This window comes from Heterodontus francisci, chromosome 25 (genome assembly GCF_036365525.1).
Source record: "Heterodontus francisci isolate sHetFra1 chromosome 25, sHetFra1.hap1, whole genome shotgun sequence".
NCBI lineage: Eukaryota > Metazoa > Chordata > Chondrichthyes > Heterodontiformes > Heterodontidae > Heterodontus > Heterodontus francisci.
Genome location: NC_090395.1, coordinates 71794227 through 71819725, shown reverse-complemented (window position 1 = coordinate 71819725; position 25499 = coordinate 71794227). Strand labels below are relative to the sequence as shown.

Genomic DNA, 25499 nt, shown 5'->3' with positions numbered 1-25499 from the left:
TCTTTGCAGCAAGTTGAAGTAGACTGCCAACAGTGTATGCTTGAAATCCTCGACACAGCAGGAACAGTAAGAAATATTTCCTTTTTGTATAAGTTTTGAGTAGCTGCCCACCATGAAATACCATTTTTATAAAACTGCATCTTGTAGCATTGCATGAATAATCAGAAAATAGTTTACATAAATTGGTCAATATGACAGCCTTGGCAATAGTTAAAACTTCTGCATGACTTTTTTTTTTTCTCCCCTCTCCCTCTCTAATCAAGAAGCTTATTACCAACTGAGAATAGGTATGAAGGAAGAAAATGCTAGGGATATACAGGTCCATCAGCATCTGGAAATATGATCTAGCCTTTCGAATTTGGAACCTCCTTCAGTTCTGTTCTGGTGACGAGGTTTACCCCCTCCAAGATATCCCTGTAAAGATGTAATCTGTCAGTGAATACCTGGTTACGTCTTTAAAAACTTGGTCAGATAATTGTATCTTCAGATTTGATTAACTTGAATTCTTTAGAGTAAAAGCAAAATACTGCAGATGCTGGAAATCTGAAATAAAAACAAATGCTGGAAATACTCAGCAGGTCTGGCAGCATCTGTGGAGAGAGAAGCAGAGTTAACGTTTCAGGTCAGTGACCCTTCATCAGAACTGGCAAATGATGGAAATGTAGTAGGTTTTAAGCCAATAAAGCGGGGGTGGGGCAAGAGATAACAAAAGGCAAGGTGTTGATAGGACAGAGGGTCACAGAGGATAACTGACCAGAAGGTCATGGAGCAAAGGCAAACGGTATGATGGTGTGCTGAAAGACAAAGTGGTAGTGCAGAGAGGGTGTTAATTGACAGAAAAATGAACAGCCCTGGCGCAAAGCGCAAACATGAAAAAAACAGTGGGTAGGCATATGGTAAAAGAAAATGATGAAACAAACTAAAATAAAATAAACAAATAATAAAGAAAAAAAGAATTAAAAATAAAAAGGGCCCATCATGCTCTGAAATTATTGAACTCAAATGTTCAGTCCGTCAGGCTGTAGCGTGCCTAATAGGTAAATGAGATGCTGTTCCTCGAGCTTGTGTTGATGTTCACTGGAACACTGCAGCAAGCCTAGGACAGAGATGCGGGTATGAGAGCAGAGGGGTGTGTTGAAACGGCAAGCAACCAGAAGCTCGGGGCCACGCTTTCGGACTGAGCGGAGGTGTTCCGCAAAGTGGTCATCCAATCTGCGTTTGGTCTCCCCAATGTAGAGGAGACCACATTGTGAGCAGCGAATACAGTATACTAAATTGAAAGAAGTACAAGTAAATCACTGCTTCAACTGAAAGGAGTGCTTGGGGCCTTGGATAGTGAGGAGAGAGGACGTAAAAGGGCAGGTGTTGCACCTCCTGCGATTGCATGGGAAGGGGACGAGGTGTTGGGGATAATAATGGAGGAGTGGACTAGGGTTTCACGGAGGGAACGCTCCCTTTGTGATGCCGACGGGAGGGGATATGGGCAAAATTGGCAAATGAATATTTCCCTGAGGGTATTAAGAATCCACCTAGAGTCACATATAGGTCAGATGGGCAAGAGTGGAAGTCCTGGAAAGATATTCATGAGTTGATTGCGTTTATGAAACAATCCAGCAGCTTTTGTGATGCTAGCCCTCAAATGACCAGAATTATTGAATTAAGTTTCATAACTTGCCATTGTGGGATTTAAACTCATGACAAGTGAGTTACTTGTCCAGTACCAAAACCACTACACTACCATACCTGGATCTTTTATCTTTGAAGCATAGTGATTCCTTACCATGCATGCACTACCTGCCTCATCCCCATTATAAGCTCCTCCTTGCCATACAAGTGCTGCATAGCTCAGCAGCATTGCTAGCTGGTACATATATACGAACTAGGAGCAGGAGTAGGCCATTCGGTCCCTCTAGCCTGCTCCGCCTATTCTACAAGATCATGGCTGATCTCTTTGTGGACACAACTCCAGTTTCCTGTCTATCCCTGATTCCCTTTGACTCCCTTGTTAAGAATCTGTTTACCTCTGCCTTAGAAACATCCATGGCCCTGCCTCCACTGCTGTCCGGGGAAGAGAATTCCACAGACTCGTGACCCTCAAAAAAAATTCTCCTCATCTGTCTTAAATGGGAGACACCTTATTTTTAAACAGTGTCCCCTAGTTTTAGTCTCTCCGACAAGGGAAACATCCTTTCAACATCCACCCTGCCAAGTCCCCTCAAGATCTTTTATGTTTCAATAAGATCGCTTCTTATCTAAACTCCAGTGATTACAGACCCAACCTGTCCAACCTTTCCTCATAAGATAGCCCTCTCATCCCAGGAATCAAACGAGTGAACCTTCTCTGAACTGCTTCCAATGCAATTATATCCTTAAGTAAGGAGACCAAAACTGTACACAGTACTCTAGATGTGGTCTCACCAATGCTCCGTACAATTGTAGCAAAACATCTCTACTTTTATATTCCATTCTCCTTGTAATAAATGACAACCTTGCATTTGCCTTCTTAATCATTTACGGTACCGTCATACTAACTGTTTCGTGTACTAGGACACCAAGATCCCTCTGCATCTGAGTTTTGCAATTTCTCTCCATTTAAATAATATGTTGCTTTTCTATTCTTCCAGCCAAAGTGGGCAAGTTCACACTTTCCCACATTGTACTCCATTATAGTCTTTGACATACTTGCACAATATACCCACAAGGTGGCTGTTTTGTGGATTGAAATGAACATTATTAGAATTTTCACCAACTTGAGAGGATCTCGAGAAAGATTGGTTTTGCAAAGGGCTAACTGAGTCCAGGTAAAGCTTTGCAGCCAGTTAGTGAAATATTGCCCAATGGAGCCCTATAGTGCTTGAATACAGCTACACAACAGTGATTGCATAACATACAAACAATACTGGAGGCTGCTTCTAACCAGTTCTCAAGCATCTGTTGATTAATGCAGAGTATACTCTGCATGATTAATTTCCATGTATACCCGAGTGGAATTATCTTGTGTTGTATTGCAGATGATACTCTGACGTGCTGCAATATAGTGAAGAGGCCAACAAGCACCCAAGTGTCTTTCTTATCCTGTAAATAAGTTGTGATAAATCTAGTCATTTAAGCTTCCTCTGTAGTCAAAATGCCTTCTAAGTAATCACTTAAGACCCCTGCTAGAGTTTAAAGTAACCCTCATATTCCAGTTCTGTGTGAACTTTAATAGTTGCTGCAATCTTTCCCCTCTGCACTGTGCAGTATTTCCAAAGATTTCAATTTATTTTTTACTTTTGAGTTTAAATCCCAATGGTAGAATTGGGTTACAATTTTCCTAATCTAAACCTTGGGGATATGATAAGTTAGTGAATTTTTCTTTAAAATATTTGGTTCTAAACTCAAATAGATTTAAATTCTGGTGCTGAAAGAGTTGCTTGTTCCTACAAATGGCAGAATCTCAATGGAATGATGCCAGTAAATAATCAAAAGCGATTAGATATTTGGGTTGCAGCTGAGTTCCGATGAAGGTCAAAATCTATCTGAAGTGGCAGTCTAGCAGAGAAAATCAGGCCAGCAAAAGACATGGCCTACTGACTTTGTTCCATAAAATTCTGTAGTGCATTTTATTTCTTGTTTTGTGCAGCCCATGTATGAAATTTTTGTTTGAACTTGAATTTGCAGACTGGCAATTGAATGACTTCTGGTCTGGTTTGTGGGTAATTCAGGGAATAGTCTTGCTGGATACATTGCTCTAAGACCTGAAGTTCTCAGAATACAGCACCGTGGGGTTCTTGCCAGGAGATTTTGAGCTCTGGTGCTCCCTCTGGTGTTAAACCAGGCAGTACAGCATTCCAACTTTAGATTTATTTTTCAGAACTTTAATGATTTCTCCAACTTTAGTAATTTTCAATTATTCGCATTTAACAGGTACCCTGCCCTAAGTTAATCAAACTAGTGCTCTAGATCCAACTACTGGCACACAGTAATAGCAGTAAGTACCATCTACAAGATTCACTGCAGCAACTCGCCAAGGCTCCTACAATAGCAATTTCCAAACTGGTGACATCTACCAGGGAGAAAAATAAGGGCAGCAGGAGCATGGGAGCACCACCGCCTGCAAGCTTCCCTCTAGGTCACACCATCCTGACTTGGAACCATATTGTCATTCCTTCGCTGTCACTGGATATTTCCTGGAACTCCCTCGCTAACAGCACTGTGGGTGTACCTATACCATATGGACTAGAGCAGTTCAAGAAGGCAGTTCATCAGCACCACCTCGATTAATTAGGGATGGGCAATAAATGCTGGGCTTGCTAACTATGTCCATATCTCCTAAACAAATAAAAAAAAAAACAAATGTGCATTTCCGTTACTGCATCTATAGTGGCATCAGAACTTTTTCCGCAGTTCTCATTAAATCCATAAACTGCTTGTTAACCACACAGTTGTCATGTTTTTCATACAGTATTGCAAAAGGCTGCAATATAGCTTTTTGTTTGAGGCTATTGGATTTGGGTTTATTACTGTGTTCAGGAACTGTTGCAGTGGACCACCCTGGCTCAGATCAGCTGCATTGTCTTGGGATGGTACTGCCACTTAGTATTCGTCTTGATTTCCATTGAGTTAAAGCATTGTATTAGTATAAAACATGAAGTATGAGATTTTTCTAAGTACAGGTTTCTTCCTATACCACAAATTGTTCCTAGCTGAATGTGGGCGATCCTTTGCTCAGTACCTCTAAATGACTGGGAGGGGGTGGGAGGAGTGGTCGAAAAGAGCTCGGGTGATAGTGAAGTCTCAGCCATGCAATGTGAGGAAGAACCAAGGCTGCAAACGTGTGTTGAAAGTTTGATTTGCGCAGTGAACTTGACTGTTTTAGGTGCAGGTTACGGTTAGATGTTTTGTTTCTTTTAATTTTAAAAAAAAAATCTGTTTTGAGAGGTAAAATTAAGTACATTCGTGACCAAAATTCCCCTCAGCTATGTCATCCAAAGCCTATTTTACTAAAGTCATGGAGGACTTGAACCCCATTCAGTACTGGCGAGTGGAGACCCAGATCTCTGACTCTGAATTCTGGCTTGATCCTTGTCTCTCCCGCATCTCCTCCCCACCTTTTCATTGTATAGTTTGTGGAAACCCATAAGACCCTCCCGCTGTACAGGACTAAAAGCTGGTCTAAATATGGTTACTGCCAGAGTGTGAAGATACAACAACAGCTGAAGCCATCGGGGCAACAAATTATATGCGTTTCAAATTTTCTTTCATTCTTTCAATCCTCCTAGGTTTTGCTGTGCTTCTTGACAAATAAGATTTATAAGGTTTACTACCAAAATTTACATGTACAAATCCTGTAGCTGATGAAACATCAAATTTATGTCCCTCTTGTCCATTGCAGGAGCAATTCACGGCAATGAGAGATCTGTATATGAAGAACGGCCAGGGGTTTGCACTAGTATATTCTATAACCGCACAGTCAACGTTTAATGACTTACAGGACCTGAGAGAACAGATCCTACGAGTCAAGGACACGGAAGATGTAAGTAAACTTGATATTTTGCCCCTTGAGTGCAGTAGAATTTCAGGACAATATTACTTACATTTCTGATCAGGTATATTTTACTAGTCAAAAAAAGACAGTTAATTTCCTATGGAATTTTAAAAACTATTTATGCAGTTAAAAATTGAAGAGAAAACTGAAGTTAAAAGTTCTCGAGGACGAGTTAACTGGAAATAATATGTAGAGTATAAACTAAATGACTATGCCAAGTCTGACTTTGTACTGATGGTTTTGGCTTCCTCGCATGGTTCCAAATCCTCTTGAAATGTAGGCGTGGGAACAGTGTGCACTGGCCACCCAGATCATTTCTAGAGTCAGTCACATCATTTCATCTTGACCATTCTAAATTCATATCTCCTTTCAGTTATTGGTGAGTGTGCAACCGATCAAATTTACTTCACAACTTTGTCGAGCTGACTATCGACCATCCATATGCATTACCACCAAGACCACCTATTAGCATCGCCCGACTTCGCCCTGCCTCAGCTCATCTGTTGAAAATTGCATCCATACATTTATCTTGAGACTTGACTACTCCAGTGCCCCCCTGGCTGGCCTCCCATGTTCTACCCTCAGTAAACCTGAGGTCATTCAAAACTCTGCTGCCCGTGACTGAATTTGCACCAAGTCCTGTTCAGCCACGATCGCTGTCCTCGTTGATCTATGTTGGCTCCTGGCTAAGTAATGCATCAGTTTTAAAATTCTCATCCTTGTTTTGAAATCTCCATGGTCTCGCCCCTCCCAACCCCTCTCTGCAATCTGCTCCAGCCCCACAACCCTCTCTGATCTCTGCACTCCTCCAATTATGGCCCTTTGTGCATCCCAATTTTAATTGCTTCAGTATTGGTGGCCGTGTCTTCAGCTGCCAAGACCCCAAGCTCTGGAATTCCTTCGCTAAACCTCTCTACCTCTCTTTCTCTGCTTTTTGAGATGCTGTTAAAGCTTGGCCATAGAAGCAAGTTTTTGGTTATCTGCCTAACATCCCTGTGGCTTGCTCTAACATCTGTGGTTCGATGCCAAATTCCATTAAATAATGCTGCTGTGAAGCGCTTTGGAACATTTTATGTTAAGGGTGCTATATAAATGCAAATTATTTAGAATGCTACAACACTCCAAAATCCATTGTATGCAATGCCAGTCGATTATAAAAATAAACCACCAGGGGTGAAGCTATTCCTTAAAGGGTGGGGGAAGAGAAAAAGAGTCCTTGTTCAAAGTAGTTCCTATTTTATAGAAGGAAATGTTGCCCAATTTTGTTTTTCTTTTAAAATGTTGTATCATAAGTCCCTGCTAGGCTATTTTAGTGATGTAACAGTATCAGAATGGCTGCTTGATAAACCGTGTGGGGTGCAGTTTGAGATTAATCTGAAAGCACCTAGGGTGGGATTGCAGATTTTGCATCGTCCTAATTTCCTGGGGTCAGGAATGTACCTTTTGGATTGCATTCCCCCTCTACTCTTAGTGTAACAACAATGATGCACAATAGAATTCCCCAACAGAAAAGATCACCCAGATGGTCTAGCAGTGACGGAGAACTGAATCCCTAGGGTCTCAATGCCAGTAGAAATTTTCTTGATCCAAATTCAAGATGATAAAGCATGACCAGAGAATGAAAGTATTGCTACCCCCGTCCCCCCAAGTCTATCCTTCACTGTTAAGTTTAACTTCTCTTGTTCCTGCTCCCTGGTATCCAGCAAAATATTTGGTTTTTTAGTTTAGTTTAGAGATACAGCACTGAAACAGGCCCTTCGGCCCACTGAGTCTGTGCCGACCATCAACCACCCATTTATACTAATCCTACACTAATTCCATATTCCCACCACATCCCCACCGCCAACCTATACTAGGGGCAATTTATAATGGCCAATTTACCTATCGACCTGCAAGTCTTTGGCATGTGGGAGGAAACCGGAGCACCCGGAGGAAACCCACGCAGACACTGAGAACTTGCAAACTCCACACAGGTAGTACCCAGAATTGAACCCGGGTCGCTGGAGCTGTGAGGCTGCGGTGCTAACCGCTGCGCCACTGCTTTGCTTTGAGTTAGCAAATCAGCTGGTAAGGGATGGAAAACCACAGCTGATCTTTGGGTCAGTTCAGGTTCAAGCTTGACTGTTATGCACCCTATAGTCCAGTTGTCTACAAACACCAGTTGCCTTGGTTCAAACATGCATTACCACTGATGGAGTGACTGGAGGGCTGCTAGTGGAACCCCACCCGAACAGGAATTTCTGTCTGGGGGGGGCGCGGGGTAGTGGAGAGAGAAGCGAATCAAATTGGATCAGGTTTCCCCAGTCTATTAAGAACTAGTTACAGTCCAACTTCATGGTTCAAAACACCGCAATTCCAAACAGTTTCCCTCCCTTTGTACTATATAGTTTCACTCTAATACTGTAAACTGTTGTATGTCTGATCTCTCTCACTCATATATAACAGCATCTGTCACACTCTTGATAGCTTACCTGTGAAATAAAATGCTTTGCTCAATATTTTGTCACTTCAATCATCCTGACTCAGTATATTTAAATATATAATGTGCACTTTATAATTGCATTAGCATTTTTAGTATTGGTGTGCATTGCATTTAATTTCTCAAACAAATTCTATTCACTTACTGCTAAATCTCATCTCTTTTCAAGGTCTCTTTCTCCCTAATTGTCAGCACTTGTTCAGACAAGAAAGCTTGCAACTTTGTACTTTATCTTTACTTAATGACAAATGAGTAGCCTTGTGCCTGCTTTTGTTACAACATTTCTAATATAACTTTAATCTGCAAGAACAACTTTATAAATGGATGTAAATAGTTTGAAAGCATTGAAACCTGTTTATATGTAGGGTTAAAGTGGGTACCCAGAGTCTGTTTTATCCCATCAGAATATAATGTAAACAGATGTTCTGGCTCATCTACTTGCACCATCGCTGCTGAGAATACCTAGAATTGGTCGAGTCCTTTCAGAAGATGGCTAAGCATGAAGGCGCTTTTCCCTTGCACTGAGTCTCCTTTGAAAGTAGCTGCAAAAAAATTCAAAAGTTTTATCTGAAATGACATAACCCTATTAAGCTTATTCTTCAATGCTTGAGAAATTGAACCATGTAGAATTAGTACAACATCCAGCCAAGCGCATTGAGTTATGTACAGTACGGATTGAAAAAGGTTTAAAGCTTTAAACTGAATTCCAAATTGAATGAGTAATTTGATTTCCAGCTCTTACACTGTACCTGAGTTAGTTGCTCTATTGTGGCTTTGGTTCTCTGAATTGATGTATGATATCTTTTATATGAATATTTTCAAGCTTGTAGTCTTGTCTTTAGTCAGCTTACTCAGTAGGGCTTTCCCACAGAGAATGAATGTGGGGTGGAACAATAGAAGAGATGCACAAATATGTGAAAATCGTATGGGGCAAGGCCATGTTGAGTCTATCCCAAACCATCACGACATAAACCTGTAATACCCACCTGAAGTACCACTGTCTGAGGTAGATCATTTCGTGTTTGGGTTGGGGAAGGAGGGAACTCAAACACTGGATGCTGACAGATCCTTTGACTTGTTTGTGTAATGGTTCATATTTTCTATCCTTCTGTTGTCCAGGGAAACTATCTAATCTGGAGCTTGTGTGCAAACCACAGCAGCGGTGTTTCTGTGCTGCAGTTGGATCAATGATTGCATTTTTAAACTGATTTCACTTTTTTCAAGTATTTTTAATTCCAGATATTTGTCGTTAATTATATGAAGTCCAGGCTTAGTACTATATAAATTAAGCAATTGTTTGACCAACTTTGCCCCTTTAATGTTCTATGCTGGGCAGCTTGACCAGAAGACTCTTGAATATTTAAAGATCAGGGTAGACTGTTAAACCCTCCAACCTTTATGAATAATTGACCATGAAAGCCTTTGGAAGATTCATAATATTTTCTTGTGTTGCTTTGCCATGCTAACAACAACATGAAGTGAATAGTGACCCTTCAATAAAGGTCCAGTGTTGATGCAATTAATTCAGTTGCTCTGGGTGGGCAGAATGCTTGTTCTCAATGCCAATTCTGTTGCTGAACTAGTTGAGGAGAAATGGCACGTGGTTCAGTCACTTTTAATGTCTGCATATTCCTCTGTTCGGAGGAGAGGAGCAGGGAGTAAAAGGTAATTTACTTTACAGTTAATTTTGTTACAACTGTCTTAGTTTTCATAGGCTCAAATATTGACCTGCTGCTAACTTTGCATTGGGTTTTATGATGTGTTCCTATGTTTAGCTTTATTTGTATTGTGCTGATCATATTCTGATTTTGAAACAATGGAAGACTGAGTATTCATTGCATTGTACCTTCTGATTTGGGCAGTTGATGGACTTCAGTTTGGGCATTTATAAACTTTTAACAATTGTAGCAGCTCTTACAGTAGTGTCTGTAGAATCTGCTTCAAGATTAAAACACTTAAGTAAATATGAATTGGTCATCTAATTCTAGATGAACGCATTCAGATACAAATTAATGCATTTATTGGGACTGTTAATTGGCAGGGTCCCAAGAGATTGTTTTGTGCAAAGATGTGGGATTTGTTCTATATTACTCAACATGAAAGGGGTCTTACGAATCTGAAAGCTGAAAAGTGACAGGCTTTCAGCAGAAATAAAAACAAGAAATGCTGGAAATACTCAGGTCTGGCAGCATCTGTGGAGAGAGAAGCAGAGTTAATGTTTCAGGTCAGTGAACCTTAATCAGAACTAGCAAATGTTAGAAATGTAAAAGGTTTTAAGCAAGTAAAGCGGGGGTGGGGCAAGAAATAACAAAAGTCAAGGTGTTGATGGAACAGGGTCACAGAGAATAACTGACCAGAAGGTCATGGAGCAAAGGCAAACGGTATGTTAATGGTGTGCTGAAAGACAAAGCATGAATACAGAGAGGGTGTTAATTGACAGAAAATGAATAGTCCTAACCCCAAGCACAAACATGAAAAATAACAGTGGGTAAGCACAGTAGAAACAAACTAAACTAAAATAAACAAATAAAGAAAAAATTTTAAAAAACTAAAAATAAAAAGGGGGGCCCGTCATGCTCTGAAATGGTTGAACTCCGTGTTCAGTCCAGCAGGCTGTAGTGTGCCTAATCGATAAATGAGGTGCTGTTCCTCGAGCTCAGGATCATGCTTTCAGACTGAGCGGAGGTGATCCGCAATCTGCGTTTGGTCTCCCCAATGTAGAGGAGAGCACATTGTGAGCAGCAAATACAATGTACTAAATTGAAAGAAGTACAAGTAAATCACTGCTTCACCTGAAAGGGGTATTTGGGGCAAAGATTTCCTGTTGTGTGCAGGAAGTGTCCGCAGTACCTCAAACTCATAATATCAAGTGCATCCACTCATACAAAAGAGCATCCTTTATTGTGTGCATGTGCCTGATGTTTCCTGTCCCTGTGTATGTTACTTTGCTGGTATCATTCATTCTGGTGATATGCTTAATCGGTCCATCTGTTCTTTAATGCTGTTTATATCCTTGCCACGCAATAACAACAAATGTTCTTTACAAGAGGTATTCTCCAGTTTTTATCAATGTTGTAAATGATGAGAAGACTCAATAGATTTCCATGGAACTGTGCTGGTCACTGCCTTCTCTTTTGTGTACCCACCACCCCCCCCACCACCCCCACCACCACCACAACAACAACAACAATCAAGCATTTCAATTCATCAGCACCTTCTGTGTGTTGCCAAGGCAGTCCTCAGTCCTGTGAGCTAATTTGCCATTCTGTTTAACTTCCTTTAGAAGTCTTGTGTGTGGAACTTTATCAACTGTCCTCTTGAAGATCCAAGTACATTATATTGACTTGCTAGTCCTTATCTGTTAGTTGATAGAATTCCAGCAAGTTAGTGAGGCATGATCTGTTGCTTCTGTTGATGGGGACTGCTCCTACGGACATTTGACCTGTAGAGGAACACAAATAGCATCATGTATGATCTGACATTTTTCACTTAACTTTGGGCTAATTGAACTATAATTGTCAGCTATCGTTGTTTTATTTTAATTATTCGCATAGCATTCATTATTCTGAAATGCAGCTCTTACCAAAGCCTCAGCATTTTGTTTTGAGGTTTTCTAAGGGGTGTCCCATCTGGCTGAGGCTCTGTTGACATTTGCCACTTCAGGTGTTTTTGTATGACATGAACGATTGATCAAATGTTTTTGCATCACAATCGGTCACAACTATTTTATATTCAGATAGGTTGATGTGCTTTCCTTCAACCTCTAACACTCTTTTTGCAGAGTAACTTGAGAAGTTAATGTGCCTTGCTTAACATATGCAGCTTTGAACAAATTGTTTACCTTTTTAGTGCAGACATAAAGGGCTGAATTTTATTAGCGCGCTGCACATCGCCGCGGCGCGGTTGAAGTCGGCTGCCTGCCCGCGGGGGGCTCATCAGCATCACTGATGCGCCGCCCCCCCATATTATGTGGGGAGAGGCAGGACATCCAGTGTGGTGAGGGACCTTTTGTCAGCTGTGTATTTAAAGGGCCCCAGCAACTGTTTCCTTACAGCTGCCAAAGAAATACTTGCCTCACTATTGAAGAGTGGGACTGCTGTCAATCTGAAAGTGCTGGGGAAACTCAGCAGGTCTGGCAGCATCTGCGGAGAGAGAGAAGCAGTATTAACTTTCAGGTTTGTGATCAAGTTCAATTAAAAATATTACATCAATATTACAGAAACATTAAAAAAAAATAGGAACAGGAGTAGTCTATTCAGCCCTTTGAGCCTGCTCCTCCATACATTATGATCATGGCTGATCATCCAACTCAGTAACCTGTTCCTGCTTTCCCTCCATATCCTTTGATTTCTTTCACCCCAAGAGCTATATCTAACTCCTTCTTGAAAACATACAATGTTTTGGTTTCAGCTGCTTTCTGTGGTAGTGAATTCCACAGGCTCACCACTGTCTGGGTGAAGAGATTTCTCCTCATCTCAGTCCTGAAAGGTTTACCCTGTATCCTTAGACTATGATCCCTGGTTCTGAACTCCCCCACCATCGGGAACATCCTTCCTGCATCTACCCTGTCAAGTCCTGTTAGAATTTTATAGGTTTCTGTGAGATCCCCCCTCACTCTTCTGAACTCCAGCGAATATAATCCTAACCGACTCAATCTCTCCTCATACGCCAGTCCCACCATCCCAAGAATCAGTCTGGTAAACCTTCGCTGCACTCCCTCTATAGCAAAAACATCCTTCCTCAGATAAGGAGACCAAAACTGCACACAATATTCCAGGTGTGGCCTCACCAAGGCCCTGTATAATTGCAACAAGGCATCGCTGCTCCTGTACTCGAATCCTCTCGCTATGAAGGCCAACATACCATTTGGCTTTTTTACCGCCTGTTGCATCTGCATGCTTACCTTCAGCGACTGGTGTACGAGAACACCCAGGTCTCGTTGCATATTCCCCTCTCTGTTTATAGCCATTCAGATAATCTGCCTTCCTGTTTTTGCTACCAAAGTGGGTAACCTCACATTTATCCACATTATGCTGCTTCTTCCAAGCACTTGCCCGTTCAACTTGTCCAAATCACCCTGAAGTGTCTCTGCATCCTCTTTGCAACTCGCCCTCCCACCCAGTTTTGTGCCATCTGCAAATTTGGAGATATTACATTTAGTTCCCTCATCTAAATCATTAATGTATATTGTGAATAGCTGGGGTCCTAGCACCAATCCCTCCGGTACCCCACTAGTCACTGCCTACCATTTGGAAAAAGACCCATTTATTATCAGTTGTTGCAGAAGCAAAGTGTACATGAACATGTGTCGATCTGAAATAGATGAAAACCATGAGAACAGCACAGATTTCCTCACTAGTCCTGCATTGGGTTTCAAACATGTGCAAGAAAAGCCTTGCAGCCAGAAGTTAGAGCAGTTACACTGCGGAATAACCTTTGCATTTAAAGGACTGCACCAAAAACTGAGGATGGCAGAGGGATGCTCTAGGGTGGCCCCACAGTTCAGTGATGCCTCCCTGCTCACTCTCCTCCAGGCTGTGCGGGCAAGGCGGGGGGTCCTTTTCCCCAGCGATGACAAGAAGAGGCCCTCCAGCCTAACCAAGGCAGCCTGGCTGGAGGTGGCAGTGGAGGTGAGTAGCCGTGGGGCCATCCGTTGTCAAAGGGTCCAATGCCGGAACAGGATGAATGATCATTTCCCCCAGCCAGCCGGGTCCATCCTAAAGTGGACATACTCATTGGCCCTTCGGTGCAGGGCATCAATGACCTCCCTGTTGCAGCTGTGCACTGCTGACTCTGTGATCTCACAAAGGTCTCCGGTGGGCCCCTGAAATGCTGCATGGGCGTCAAGCTTAAGAGACACTGCCACAACTAGGACCACAGGCATAGGATGTCCACCAAAGCCATGGGTTGCAGGTCATTGTTGAGCAGGGCACAGAGATGTCACCGCACTCTCCACATGCGCAATTGCCTCTGACACTGCTGCTCTGACATCCACTGGTATGTCATGTGGGGCCTGTAGATGCGCGGTGACCTGTAATGGTGAGCTCCCCTTGGAGGCTGCTGCTCACGACCGGGGGACTCTGCGTGGACCGCACCTGCCTGTTGATTTTGCCTCCGGCACATATGGATCCTCGGGAGAAGTGGATCTCACAATCTAGGGTGAGACAAACCCATTTCCATGTGATAAATGAACTTAAAAGCAAAATACTGCGAATGCTGGGAATACTCAGCAGGTCTGGCAGCATCTGTGGAGAGAGAAGCAGAGTTAACATTTCGGGTCCGTGACCCTTCTTCGAAGTTCCGAAGAAGGGTCGTTGACCCGAAACGTTAACTCTGCTTCTCTCTCCACAGATGCTGTCAGACCTGCTGAGTATTTCCAGCATTTCTTGTTTTTATATCTGATAAATGAAGTTGTTTCCTTCACTTAATCGAAGGCTCCTAACACGGCAGGCATTGTTGTTAACTGGTACATCAGCTGCTTTCATGGATTAACTGTGGCGTGACATGGCATCGCCCATCTTTGCTCTTAAGAGCGGTACAGCATGATCACATGATTCTACCAGCTGCATCGATTGCCCCCACCAGCCAGGTAACCTTTACACTCCTGCTGGTTCTGGCACCCTCCCCCCACACAGGGTGACTAGAGTGCCATTGCTCCATCGCACACAAACGTACAATGGTGCAGAGCGGGCACCATTCACGGAGGGAGGGTATGCAATATCTCCCTTCATGCCTACAGAGCTTTGTCTCCAGTAGTCCCACCCCACTCCCACCTCCCTTCCAGTATGCAGAGCTTTGCCCCCTGTAACTCCCCCCCCACAATCCCTCTTCAAGTATGCAGAGTTCAGACCCCTGTATATCTCAACTTAACTTCACTGTCAAGTACTCCTGATGTCCCATCGACTTCTCAGATTCGTGGAAAGGATGGCACGTGACGGCCGCCCTTTCAACGTAAAATGCGGAAGTATGGATCAAGAGACGGCAGGATGCATAACCAGGAAAAGTAAGTAGTTCTTTACATATTATAATTGGGTTGCCACTGCCGGTATTATGCGGCAGGGCCTCCCTGCCACGATCCACGATGCTGAGGGGCTGGTAAAATTCTGCTGAAAGTGTACTTAACTGCTGAAATGGTAAGGTTGGAAATGTTTATACAATTAATTGGGTTGTTACTTCAAATGTAAGAACTTCTCTGACTCTGCTCTCACCTTGCCACTAAATCAGTTTAATTCATGAAAAAAATCAAACTCCAAACTTGATTGTACAGAGGCTGGTATTAAACTTTTAATATACTGAAGTGCTAGGCTCAGTGTCTGACCCTGACCAATTCTGATCCGCACGCACCATGCTGAAATCACTCTGCTTCTGCCTTCGAAGTTCAAACAAGTCTTGTTGCCATGTACCTTCCGGAATTTAGAATTTCTTCTGTTGATAAAAATAACTGACCAGCTTTTTTTTAAAGATAAGAAGGAAGGATGTGTGTGTTACTTTACATTTCCATGCAACATTACTGCAGTTGGGCATTTATAAATATTATGTAAGCAGGTTCAGGTTACGTCATGTCTCCCTCTCCTCCCCCTTCTCCCACCCCCACCTCCCAATCATCATCCTTTTCCTCCACCATTAGAAGTGACAAAAGTAGAAAGTTCAGAGGTGTTCTGACCATGGTAGTAATGATTTTAAAATGGTGAGATGGTAATAGTTTTGAGCAAAAGAGATACAAAAGATAGACTGCCCACAGACCATTTTTTTGTGTCCTCAGTTTAAGAAAGCTTTTGTGTCTCCTCTCCACACATGGGAGCAGTAGGTCCAGCCTTGAGTACATGGCCTTTATTGAGTTAAGAGCTAATAATGGGAAATAAGTGTGCTGAAAGAGGAAACAACAAGCTTTTTGGAGTCAACTTGCATAATAACGGAATTGTGGGTGTTGCACTTCAGTCAAAGGAGACAGGCTAAGAAAGTCAGAATATAAAAGACTAGTGGTCATCAAAGGACAGGAGAAAGCAAGAAAAAAATCAGTGCTGTTCAAGAGGGGTTCATCATTGATGTTTAGTCTTGGAATTTAAGAAGTAAGTTACTATATATTCACCAGAAGGATTTTCCTCAGAATTATACAAATATTTTTATTTAGTCCATCTTTTTTTTTATGAAAATAGTTTTGATGTGGAAACTAGGTTATTGCTCAAATGCTCCCAAAAGCTTTAAAAAATCAACTTGCTGATCTTATTAAATACTTTACTAATTACCTCCTGGTATCTTAATCTCACTTTTTAATAAAATTACAAGGAATCATTTGAGTGCTGCTCAAATATAATCTGAGTTACTGAACAAAGTAATGTAGTTCTGGTGAAGGTTGGGTGGGAGTCTTGGTTTATGGTTTGGCACAAGCTTCTGTGTTATAGGAGTATTGGGAAGGAGGAGGAGAGGTTATATACACTAAATGGTACAATTTTAAAGGGGATGCAGGAACAGACACCTGGAATGCCCTGGCTGAAAGGCTGGTGGAAGCAGATTCATTGATAACTTTTTAAAGGGAGTTACAGGGCCAATGGGGAAAAAGGCAGCTGAATAGGACTAATTGGATAGCTTGATCAAAGAACCAGCATTGGCAAGATGGGCCAAATGGCCTCCTATGCTGTATCATTCTGCGAAGCATTCAGTGGCAGCAATGTGCTGTAACTGTTACCAATGCTTGCCAGCTTGTAATCAAATAATCTTGCAGTCTGTGCATATTGCTCAATAGTTTTTTTTGTGAAATTAATAGAGCAGACATGGTAGCAGCCCACAAGTTGCACTTAGCCATCTTGAAGGGCTTATTGAGGGGAGGAAGTGCACGGCAGAAAAGGTAACCAGAGTAGCTGGATTACACAATTAGATTGCTGACCAGAGGAATTGAATGATCTGAATTATAGAACCTGTATTCCTACTCCAGCAACAAAACCCTGGTTATAATCTTTTTTTAAACTGCCCTTGTTAAAAATGTCAGTTTTTATGCAGTCTGTTGCTAAGCAAAGTTGTTTGCTGTAGAAAACTTTTTATTTCTGGTATGAATAACAAGCAACAGTTCCTTTTTATGTTGCTAAAAGCTACATCCCTGAAGATCAGTGGCACACTGCACAAATCCTCACTTAATAAAACTACATCCTGACACACATTACTTCTGTGGAGCAAGAACCAGGGAAGTTTTGTACTGTGGGGCAGGAGTAGGAGGAATATTTGGTTCCACTGAATTGCATTTATGAAATTACTTCTTAACTGTCCCCCTTTTAAAGACTAATGGTGAATCCTTCCTAAATGTTTGTGCACCAATTTTCTTCGCGTTCCTGAAAGAGCATGCACTTGTATAGCATCTTTCGCAACCTCGGGACATTCCAAAGCATTTTACAGCCAATGAAATATTTTTAAGTGTTGTCTCTGTTGTAGGAAATGTGGCAGCCAGTTTGCACATGGCAAGATCCCACAAACAGCAATGTGATGATGGCCAGGTTATATATCTCAGTTGTGTTGATTTGAAAGATAAATATTGACAAGGACACTCTTTCAAAATAGTGCCATGGGAACTTTTACGTCTACCTTGAGGAGCATGCAAGGGCTTCTGTTTAATGTCTCATCCGATAGACAGCACCTCCCTCGTTACTGCACTGGAGTAACAGCCTGAACTTTTGTGCTTAAGTCTCTGCAGTGGGACTTGAAGCTATAACCTTCTGACTCAGGTGAGTGTGCTACCCACTGAGTCATGCCTGATGCTGTTCCCTGTCCTACAGTTCATCCTCCCCATTCCATGAAAGGATCATCTGTAATGAGAAAAGGCAACTTGCTGATGCTTTGAACAGCAGAGTGAGTCTGTGCATGCAATTGTGAAATGTGAATAGTTGCATTGCCTCAGACACTTGAGCCTGTGAATTTCCTCATCGGTGTATTTGGAACAGATAAAACTGGGACGTTAGAATTTGTGTGAATCAGAGGAGGCATGTTGAGTTGAGAACATCTAGAAGAACCACAAGTCCTTCACATTATTTCTTTGTAACATTGCTGATGCTAATTGAGAATATATCTTATAGTTGCATGCACAATTGACTTAGGAGCTGGCACACTAAGAAACTTGTACTGTTCTTTCCACTTTCCCAGTTTTGGTCTTGCTTTTAAGCCCTATGAAATATAAGCCTCATGCTTGCCCGGAGACGCTAATTACAAGAAGCTCATTTTTGTTCAAAAAAGCGCTTTTGTGGCAAAGAGTGAATGAACTGTTCTCTCTGATATAATGGGTTGAATCTCGGCAATTTCTTTCTAAAATCTATTCAGTCTCATTCAGCAAGGCTGTTCAAGTGAAAAAGGGGAAGTTCCTTCCAGTTATTCGGTCATCTTTAAATTAGAGACTAAAAGCAAAACTCAGCTCTCCGAATTGAACACTGCATTTAAAACTTTAATTGAATGAGGGTGTCGATTTCCCCTCGGTATTGCATTTTTATTCTTTGAATTTTGGTATGAGGTTTTTATTAAATGTGACAAATTTATAATACAGGACAGGATGTGAATTCGATGAGATGGTTGTCCCAAGGGAAATGGTGGTTGTTTTAATACTTGGTCAGAAATTGTCCTGGAGGGGGAATGGCTGTGGGCTCAGGTCTACTGTGACTGCATCGTGCTTTGATGCTGATACTCCACTGTGCAAACATCTGCCTTTGTGAGCTGGTAGTACAAGCTCTGTTTCTGGGTTTTAATCTCCTTGAATGCTAGCATTACTATGAGCAGAAAAAAAACTCCATTCCCTCTATCACCTGTCCCCTTAAACCATCTGCCGCAAACTGATACTCTGTCACAGTTTGTGTAAACCAGATGAGATATTGTCGATCACTCACCATTAAGATGTTACCCATGATTCCTTGTAACTGATTTAGCTTATTCCTTAAACTGGTTCAAAACTACAGGATGCTAATGCCAGTGGGAAAACTGGCTTGGAATTGGAGTGCAAGGGAACTGAACTGATAGTGGTATATGGTCACTAGCCCAAGGTGCTTTAGTCTTGTGTATGTTCAGCTCCTTCATACAATTGGCTTGTAACTCTTGCTGTATCAAGGGCTCTTTATGAACTCACCCCATCCACAGACTGAAGTTACAGGGGAAGTAAAAGCAAAATACTGTGGATGCCGGAAATCTGAAATAAAAACATGCGCTGTGGATAAAGGGGAGTCCGTTGATGTACTTGGATTTCCAGAAGGCATTCGACAAGGTGCCACATTAAAGGTTATTGTACAAAATAGGAGCTCATGGTGTAGGGGGTAACGTATTAGCATGGATAGAAGATTGGCTGGCTGACAGAAAACAGAGTATGCATAAATGGGTCCTTTTCTGATTGGTAGGATGTGGTAAGTGGAGTCCTGCAGGGGTCTGTGTTGGACCTCAACTTTTTACAATTTATATCAATGACTTAGATGAGGGGAGCAATGGCTTGGTAGCTAAATTTGCAGATGACACAAAGTAGGAAATGTTGTGAAGAGGACATGAGGTTGCAGACATTAAATATAGATTGAGTGAGTGGGCAAAAGTCTGGCAGATGGAGTATAATGTGAAGTTGTTCACTTTGGCAGGAAGAATGAAAAAGCAGAGTCTTACTTAAACGGAGAACGACTGCAGAATGCCGAGGTGCAGAGGGATCTAGGTGTTCTAGTGCAGGAGTCACAAAAAGTTGAGGCGGTTCAAAGGAGGTTTACTAGATTGATACCTGGAATGAGCAGGTTGTCTTATGAGTAAAGGTTGAACAGACTGGGCTTATTTACACTGAAGTTTAGAAGAGTGAGGGGAGACTTGATTGAAGTATATCAGATCGTGAACGGCTTTGACAAGGTGAATGTGGAAAGGATGTTTCCTCTTGTGGGTGCTCCCAGGACTAGGGAGCACTGTTTTAAAATTAGGGGTTGCCCTTTTAGGGCAGACGAGGAGGAATTTTTTGAGGGTTGTGCGACTTTGGAACTCTCTGCCTCTGAAGGTGGTGGAGGCAGGGTCATTGAATATTTTTAAGGTAGAGGTAGATAGATTCTTGTTAGGCAAGGGAATCAAAGGTTATCGGGGGGGTTCGTAGGGAGTGTGGAATTTGAGAGACAAACAGATCAGCCATGATCTTATTGAATGGCGGAGCAGGCTCGAGGAGCCGAATGGCCTACTTCTGCTCCTAGTTTGTATGTTCGTATGTATGCTGGAAATACTCAGCAGGTCTGGCAGCATCTGTGGAGAGAGAAACCGTTAACATTTCAGGTCTGTGATCTTTCATCAGAACTGAGTAAGTCAGATGTCCCAGCTCTGAAGGCCTCCTCTTAGTACCACTGCATTTTTATGATTATGTACTTTAACATTAAACACTTCAATATTGCAACATTCTCAAAAACCTTAATCTTTTTCTTCCCAACCTACCCTGCTCCGAAGCCTCTGTACAAGTTCTGTTTCAGATTAAATTGCAAGTTTGAATATTATTTCACTGGTCGCTGTTCTGTGCTGTATCATTTAATGAGCATTCAGCCCATCGTGCCATGTTGTAAACATTTGTTTTAGTGTGTGAATCTAATTGTGCTGCAAGCCTTGGGAATGGTGATCCTCTGGCACTAACAATGCAGAAGCCCCTGAACGCTGCACAAAAGTGTGTTCAAGACTAATGTGGTTTGAATCCAAAACCACCTGACAGAGGGGAGCTACTCCCATTGGATGCCATTCCAGAGTGTGGAGTGTAGCTGAGACGTTTCCATTGTGGACAAGATATATTGGATTTTTCAGTCTTGACAGATGTTGAAAGTTTTTAAAACATTTTTACTACAGCCCTGCAGGAGGATTTGAACCTTTAATTTGCTGGTATTGCGTAGCTTTCTAAATGCTATGTACAGGTGTCAAGAACTTGTGTCGTGTTTGTTTCCATGGCAGGTGCCATTTCTGCAAATGTTTGATCACCATGAATGGGGCTGTTTTGAGACCTTTGCTTCACATGTGCATTTGGTAATTTGGTTTCAGGAGCGTATCAATTGCGATCTGTTGCATATACGACACAATTGTAAGGGCATAAAACCATCCACAAAAATCGAACTGCTGGACCAGATTTTAGTGTTACTGAGATAAAAATTTCATAATTTTGTTTTTGCATCCTACTGCAATATTTTCACTGTCCAGTGGCAAGTGCAATGTCAGTTTGTGTTGGTAGTCAACAATTCTGTACTAGCAAAAGGCACAAAATTCTTGGATGTTGTAAGGTTTCATGAGGCATGTTTACTGACATGACATTAGTTCTAAAAGAGCCTGCACGAATGTGGAGCACACTTTGGAAGATGTTGACAGTAACATTGGTAATCAGTTAATGTAGCTCAATGAGAGCTTATTTATATCGTGCCTTTTAATGTAACCAAAGGTTCCAAGACACTTCACAGGAGCATTACAAAAAAAAGATATGTCAGTTGACTAAAGTATAGTCAGAGGTAGGTTTGAAAGAATACCTTAAAGAAGGAAAGCAAGATAGAGAGGTGGAGAGCTGTGGGGAGAGAATTTCTAGGCGACTGAAGGCATGGCCACCAATGGTGGAGTTCAGACTTGATTATACATAAATCTATCAACAAGACTGCAGATGTTGTACCATCTAACACATAGTAGTTGTATCTATTAACTCATGCCATTTACTGCAAATAATCTGCCTGAAATTGAGGCTGAGGCAGTCAATCTTGGAATGATACTCTCTCACAGCTGTACTGCGGGAGGACACCTCGGAGGGGTCATGCAGCGAGGCAATATGGGTAAAGCTCAGGAATAGGAAGGGTGCAGTCATGATGTTGGGGGTTTACTACAGGCCTCCCAACAGCCAGCGGGAGGTAGAGGAGCAGATATGTAGACAGATTTTGGAACGATGTAAAAGCAACAGGGTTGTAGTGGTGGGTGATTTTAACTTCCCCTATATTGACTGGGACTCACTTAGTGCTAGGGGCTTGAATGGGGCAGAATTTGTAAGGAGCATCCAGAAGGGCTTCTTGAAACAATATCGAGATAGGGAAGGGGCCGTACTGGACCTGGTATTGGGGAATGAGCTCGGCCAGGTGGTCAAAGTCTCAGTAGGGGAGCATTTCGGGAACAGTGACCATAATTCTCTAAGTTTTAAGGTACTTGTGGATAAGGATAAGAGTAGTTTTTGAGCTAATTTAGCACGTGCTAAATTTGGGGAAGGCTAATTATAACAATATTAGGCAGGAACTGAAGAATTTAGATTGGGAACGACTGTGGGTAAACCAACAACTGACGTGGGAGTCCTTCAAACGTCAGTTGATTAGAATCCAGGACCGGCATGTTCCTGTGAGGAAGAAGGATAAGTTTGGCAAGTTTCGGGAACCTTGGATAATGAGGGATATTGTGAGCCTAGTCAAAAAGAAAAAGGAAGCATTTGTAAGGGCGAGAAGGCTGACTTAGCCCTTGAGGAATATAAAGAAAGTAGGAAGGAACTTAAGCAAGGAATCAGGAGGGCTAAAAGGGGTCATGAAAAGTCGTTGGCAAACAGGATTAAGGAGAATCCCAAGGCGGCTTATACGTATATAAAGAGCAAGAGGGTAGCCAGGGAAAGGGTTGGCCCGCTCAAGGACAGAGGAGGGAATCTATGCGTGGAGCCAGAGGAAATGGGCGAGGTACTAAATGAGTACTTTGCATCAGTATTCACCAAAGAGAAGGACTTGGTGGATGATGAGTCTAGGGAAGGGAGTGTAGATAGTCTGGGTCATTTCGCTATCAAAAAGGAGGAGGTGTTGGGCGTCTTGAAAAGCATTCAGGTAGATAAGTTCCCAGGGCCTGATGGGATCTACCCCAGAACACTGAGGGAGGCAAGGGATGAAATTGCTGGGGCCTTGACAGAAATTTTTGTGTCCTCATTGGCTACAGGTGCGGTCCCAGAGAACTGGAGAATAGCCAATGTTGTTCCTTTGTTTAAGAAGGGTAGCAAGGATAATCCAGGAAATTATAGGCCGGTGAGCCTTACGTCAGTGGTAGGGAAATTATTAGAGAGGATTCTTCGGGACAGGATTTACTCCCATTTGGAAACAAATGAACTTATTAACGAGAGGCAGCAAGGTTTTGTGAAGGGGAGGTCATGTCTCACTAACTGGATTGAGTTTTTTGAGGAAGTGACGAAGATGATTAATGAAGGAAGGGCAGTGGATGTTGTCTACATGGACTTCAGTAAAGCCTTTGACAAGGTCCCTCATGGTAGACTGGTACAAAAGGTGAAGTCACACGGGATCAGAGGTGAGCTGGCAAGATGGATACAGAACTGGCTCGGTCATAGAAGACAGAGGGTAGCAGCGGAAGGGTGCTTTTCTGAATGGAGGGCTGTAACTAGTGATGTTCCGCAGGGATCAGTGCTGGGACCTTTGCTGTTTGTAGTATATACAAATGATTTGGAGGAAAATGTAGCTGGTCTGATTAGTAAGTTTGCGGATGACACAAAGGTTGGTGGAGCTGTGGATAGTGATGAGGATTGTCAGAGGATTCAGCAGGATATAGATCGGTTGGAGACTTGGGCGGTGAAATGGCAGATGGAGTTTAATCCGGACAAATGTGAGGTAATGCATTTTGGAAGATCTAATATAGGTGGGAGGTATACAGTAAATGGCAGAACACTTAAGAGTATTAACAGGCAGAGAGATCTGGGCATACAGGTCCACAGATAACTGAAAGTGGCAACGCATGTGGATAAGGTAGTCAAGAAGGCATACGGCATACTTGCCTTAATTGGTCGGGGCATGGAGTATAAAAATTGGCAAGTCGTGCTGCAGCTATACAGAACCTTAGTTAGGCCACACTTAGAATATTGCGTGCAATTCTGGTCACCACGCTACCAGAAGGATGTGAAGGCTTTGGAGAGGGTACAGAAGAGGTTTACCAGGATGTTGCCTGGTCTGGAGGGCATTAGCTATGAGGAGAGGTTGGATAAACTTGGATTGTTTTCACTGGAATGACGGAGGTGGAGGGGCGACATGATAGAGGTTTACAAAGTTATGAGCAGCATGGACAGAGTGGATAGTCAGAAGCTTTTTCCCAGGGTGGAAAAGTAAGTTACTAGGGGACATAGGTTTAAGGTGAGAGGGGCAAAGTTTAGAGGGGATGTGCGAGGCAAGTTCTTTACACAGAGGGTGTTGAGTGCCTGGATCTTGCTGTTTGGAGAGGTGGTGGAAGCAGGTACGATAGCGACATTTAAGAGGCATCTTGACACATACATGAATAGGATGGGAATAGAGGGATATGGACCCCGGAAGTGCAGAAGATTTTAGTTTAGACAGGCATCATGATCGGCGCAGGCTTGGAGGGCTGAATGGCCTGTTCCTGTGCTGTGCTGTACTGTTCTTTTCTAAATTTAAGTTCCACATTTGTGTTAGTGCATTGTGTTGACCACTTTTCTTCAGTCTTATTAAAACGATAAGCAATCTCATTTTGTAGGAACTTGTAGCTGCAAAAGGCTGCTGCATTCTTGTTGAAAATAGAGGTCATGAAGGTAGGTTAACTGTTTTTACATCCTAGTACTAAAGAGGTCAAAATTTATAACATTGAAAAAAAATGAATGTGGAAGGCTTCAATTAAATGTTAACCAGTATAAAACAGCAGTTTCAAATGGTGTTGCTGAATGTGTATTGTACAACTGAGTCAAAGATGCCAGTTTTGTATATTCAGTTTACATGCAATATATTGTGTTAAGGAGTTAATGTACACTTTAGTACCAGATATAATTTATTTTAATTTGACCGTGCCATATCGTGCTGATGAGTGCAAAGCAGGCACTATTTATCTTCAATTTATAAGCTATGCTTCATTGTACTAAGAGTCCATATCATTTATTCCAAATACAGTAAGATTCCACAGTCTACCACCATATGTGGATATACAGGAAGATTTCACAGTTTAATGTGTATGTCTTTGTCTAACATAATTGTTGCTCAATGGGTACAGACGTTTTGCAGAAATTGTAATGCTGAAAGGCTTTGTTGAACCTGGAGGTGAATTCACACTGCGTATAGTAAATGGAGACCAAGTGGTTCAGATTTGCTGCACGTATTGACTCGTTTACACTGTAGAAGAAGAACACAACACTCTCCTCCACCCCCCGGCCCCCCCCCCCCCCCCCCCAAAAAAAACCTTGAATTTCCACAGTGGTGGGGATTTAGTTTGCCAATTGTGTTCTATGCCTCCATAAGCATTAAGGCTTGGTGCATTGGATCAAATTTCCTGTTGTCTCTATTTAAATGAGCATCTTTACAAAAATGTGTGCTTTGAATCTGGTTTGGTTCTACAAATCCTTTTGACAATTTATGTAAAAGCATATATTTTTTGTGAATTTATACTAGTCTGCATCACCATACCCTGATGCCCTATTTTCCCTCCAGTGTTGCCCAGTTGATGTGGAATATGTAATGACCAGGTGAGAAAGGGGTCCAGGGTTCCCTCTCAGCATTCACCTGATATTTCCTTCATAGGGTTTAATTTTAAACA

General features: G+C 42.2%; 1 protein-coding gene across 5 annotated transcripts in view; it reads left to right on the top strand.

Moving 5' to 3' along the window:
• rap1aa (RAP1A, member of RAS oncogene family a) overlaps nucleotides 1-25499 on the top strand; it is a 181746-nt gene that overhangs the window by 125744 nt on the left and 30503 nt on the right. For all 5 annotated transcript variants that reach the window (XM_068057486.1, XM_068057485.1, XM_068057487.1 and 2 more), the window contains 2 exons: nucleotides 10-66; nucleotides 5375-5515. In XM_068057486.1, coding sequence (XP_067913587.1) covers nucleotides 10-66; nucleotides 5375-5515 — 198 coding nt within the window. The remainder of the gene's footprint in view (nucleotides 1-9; nucleotides 67-5374; nucleotides 5516-25499) is intronic.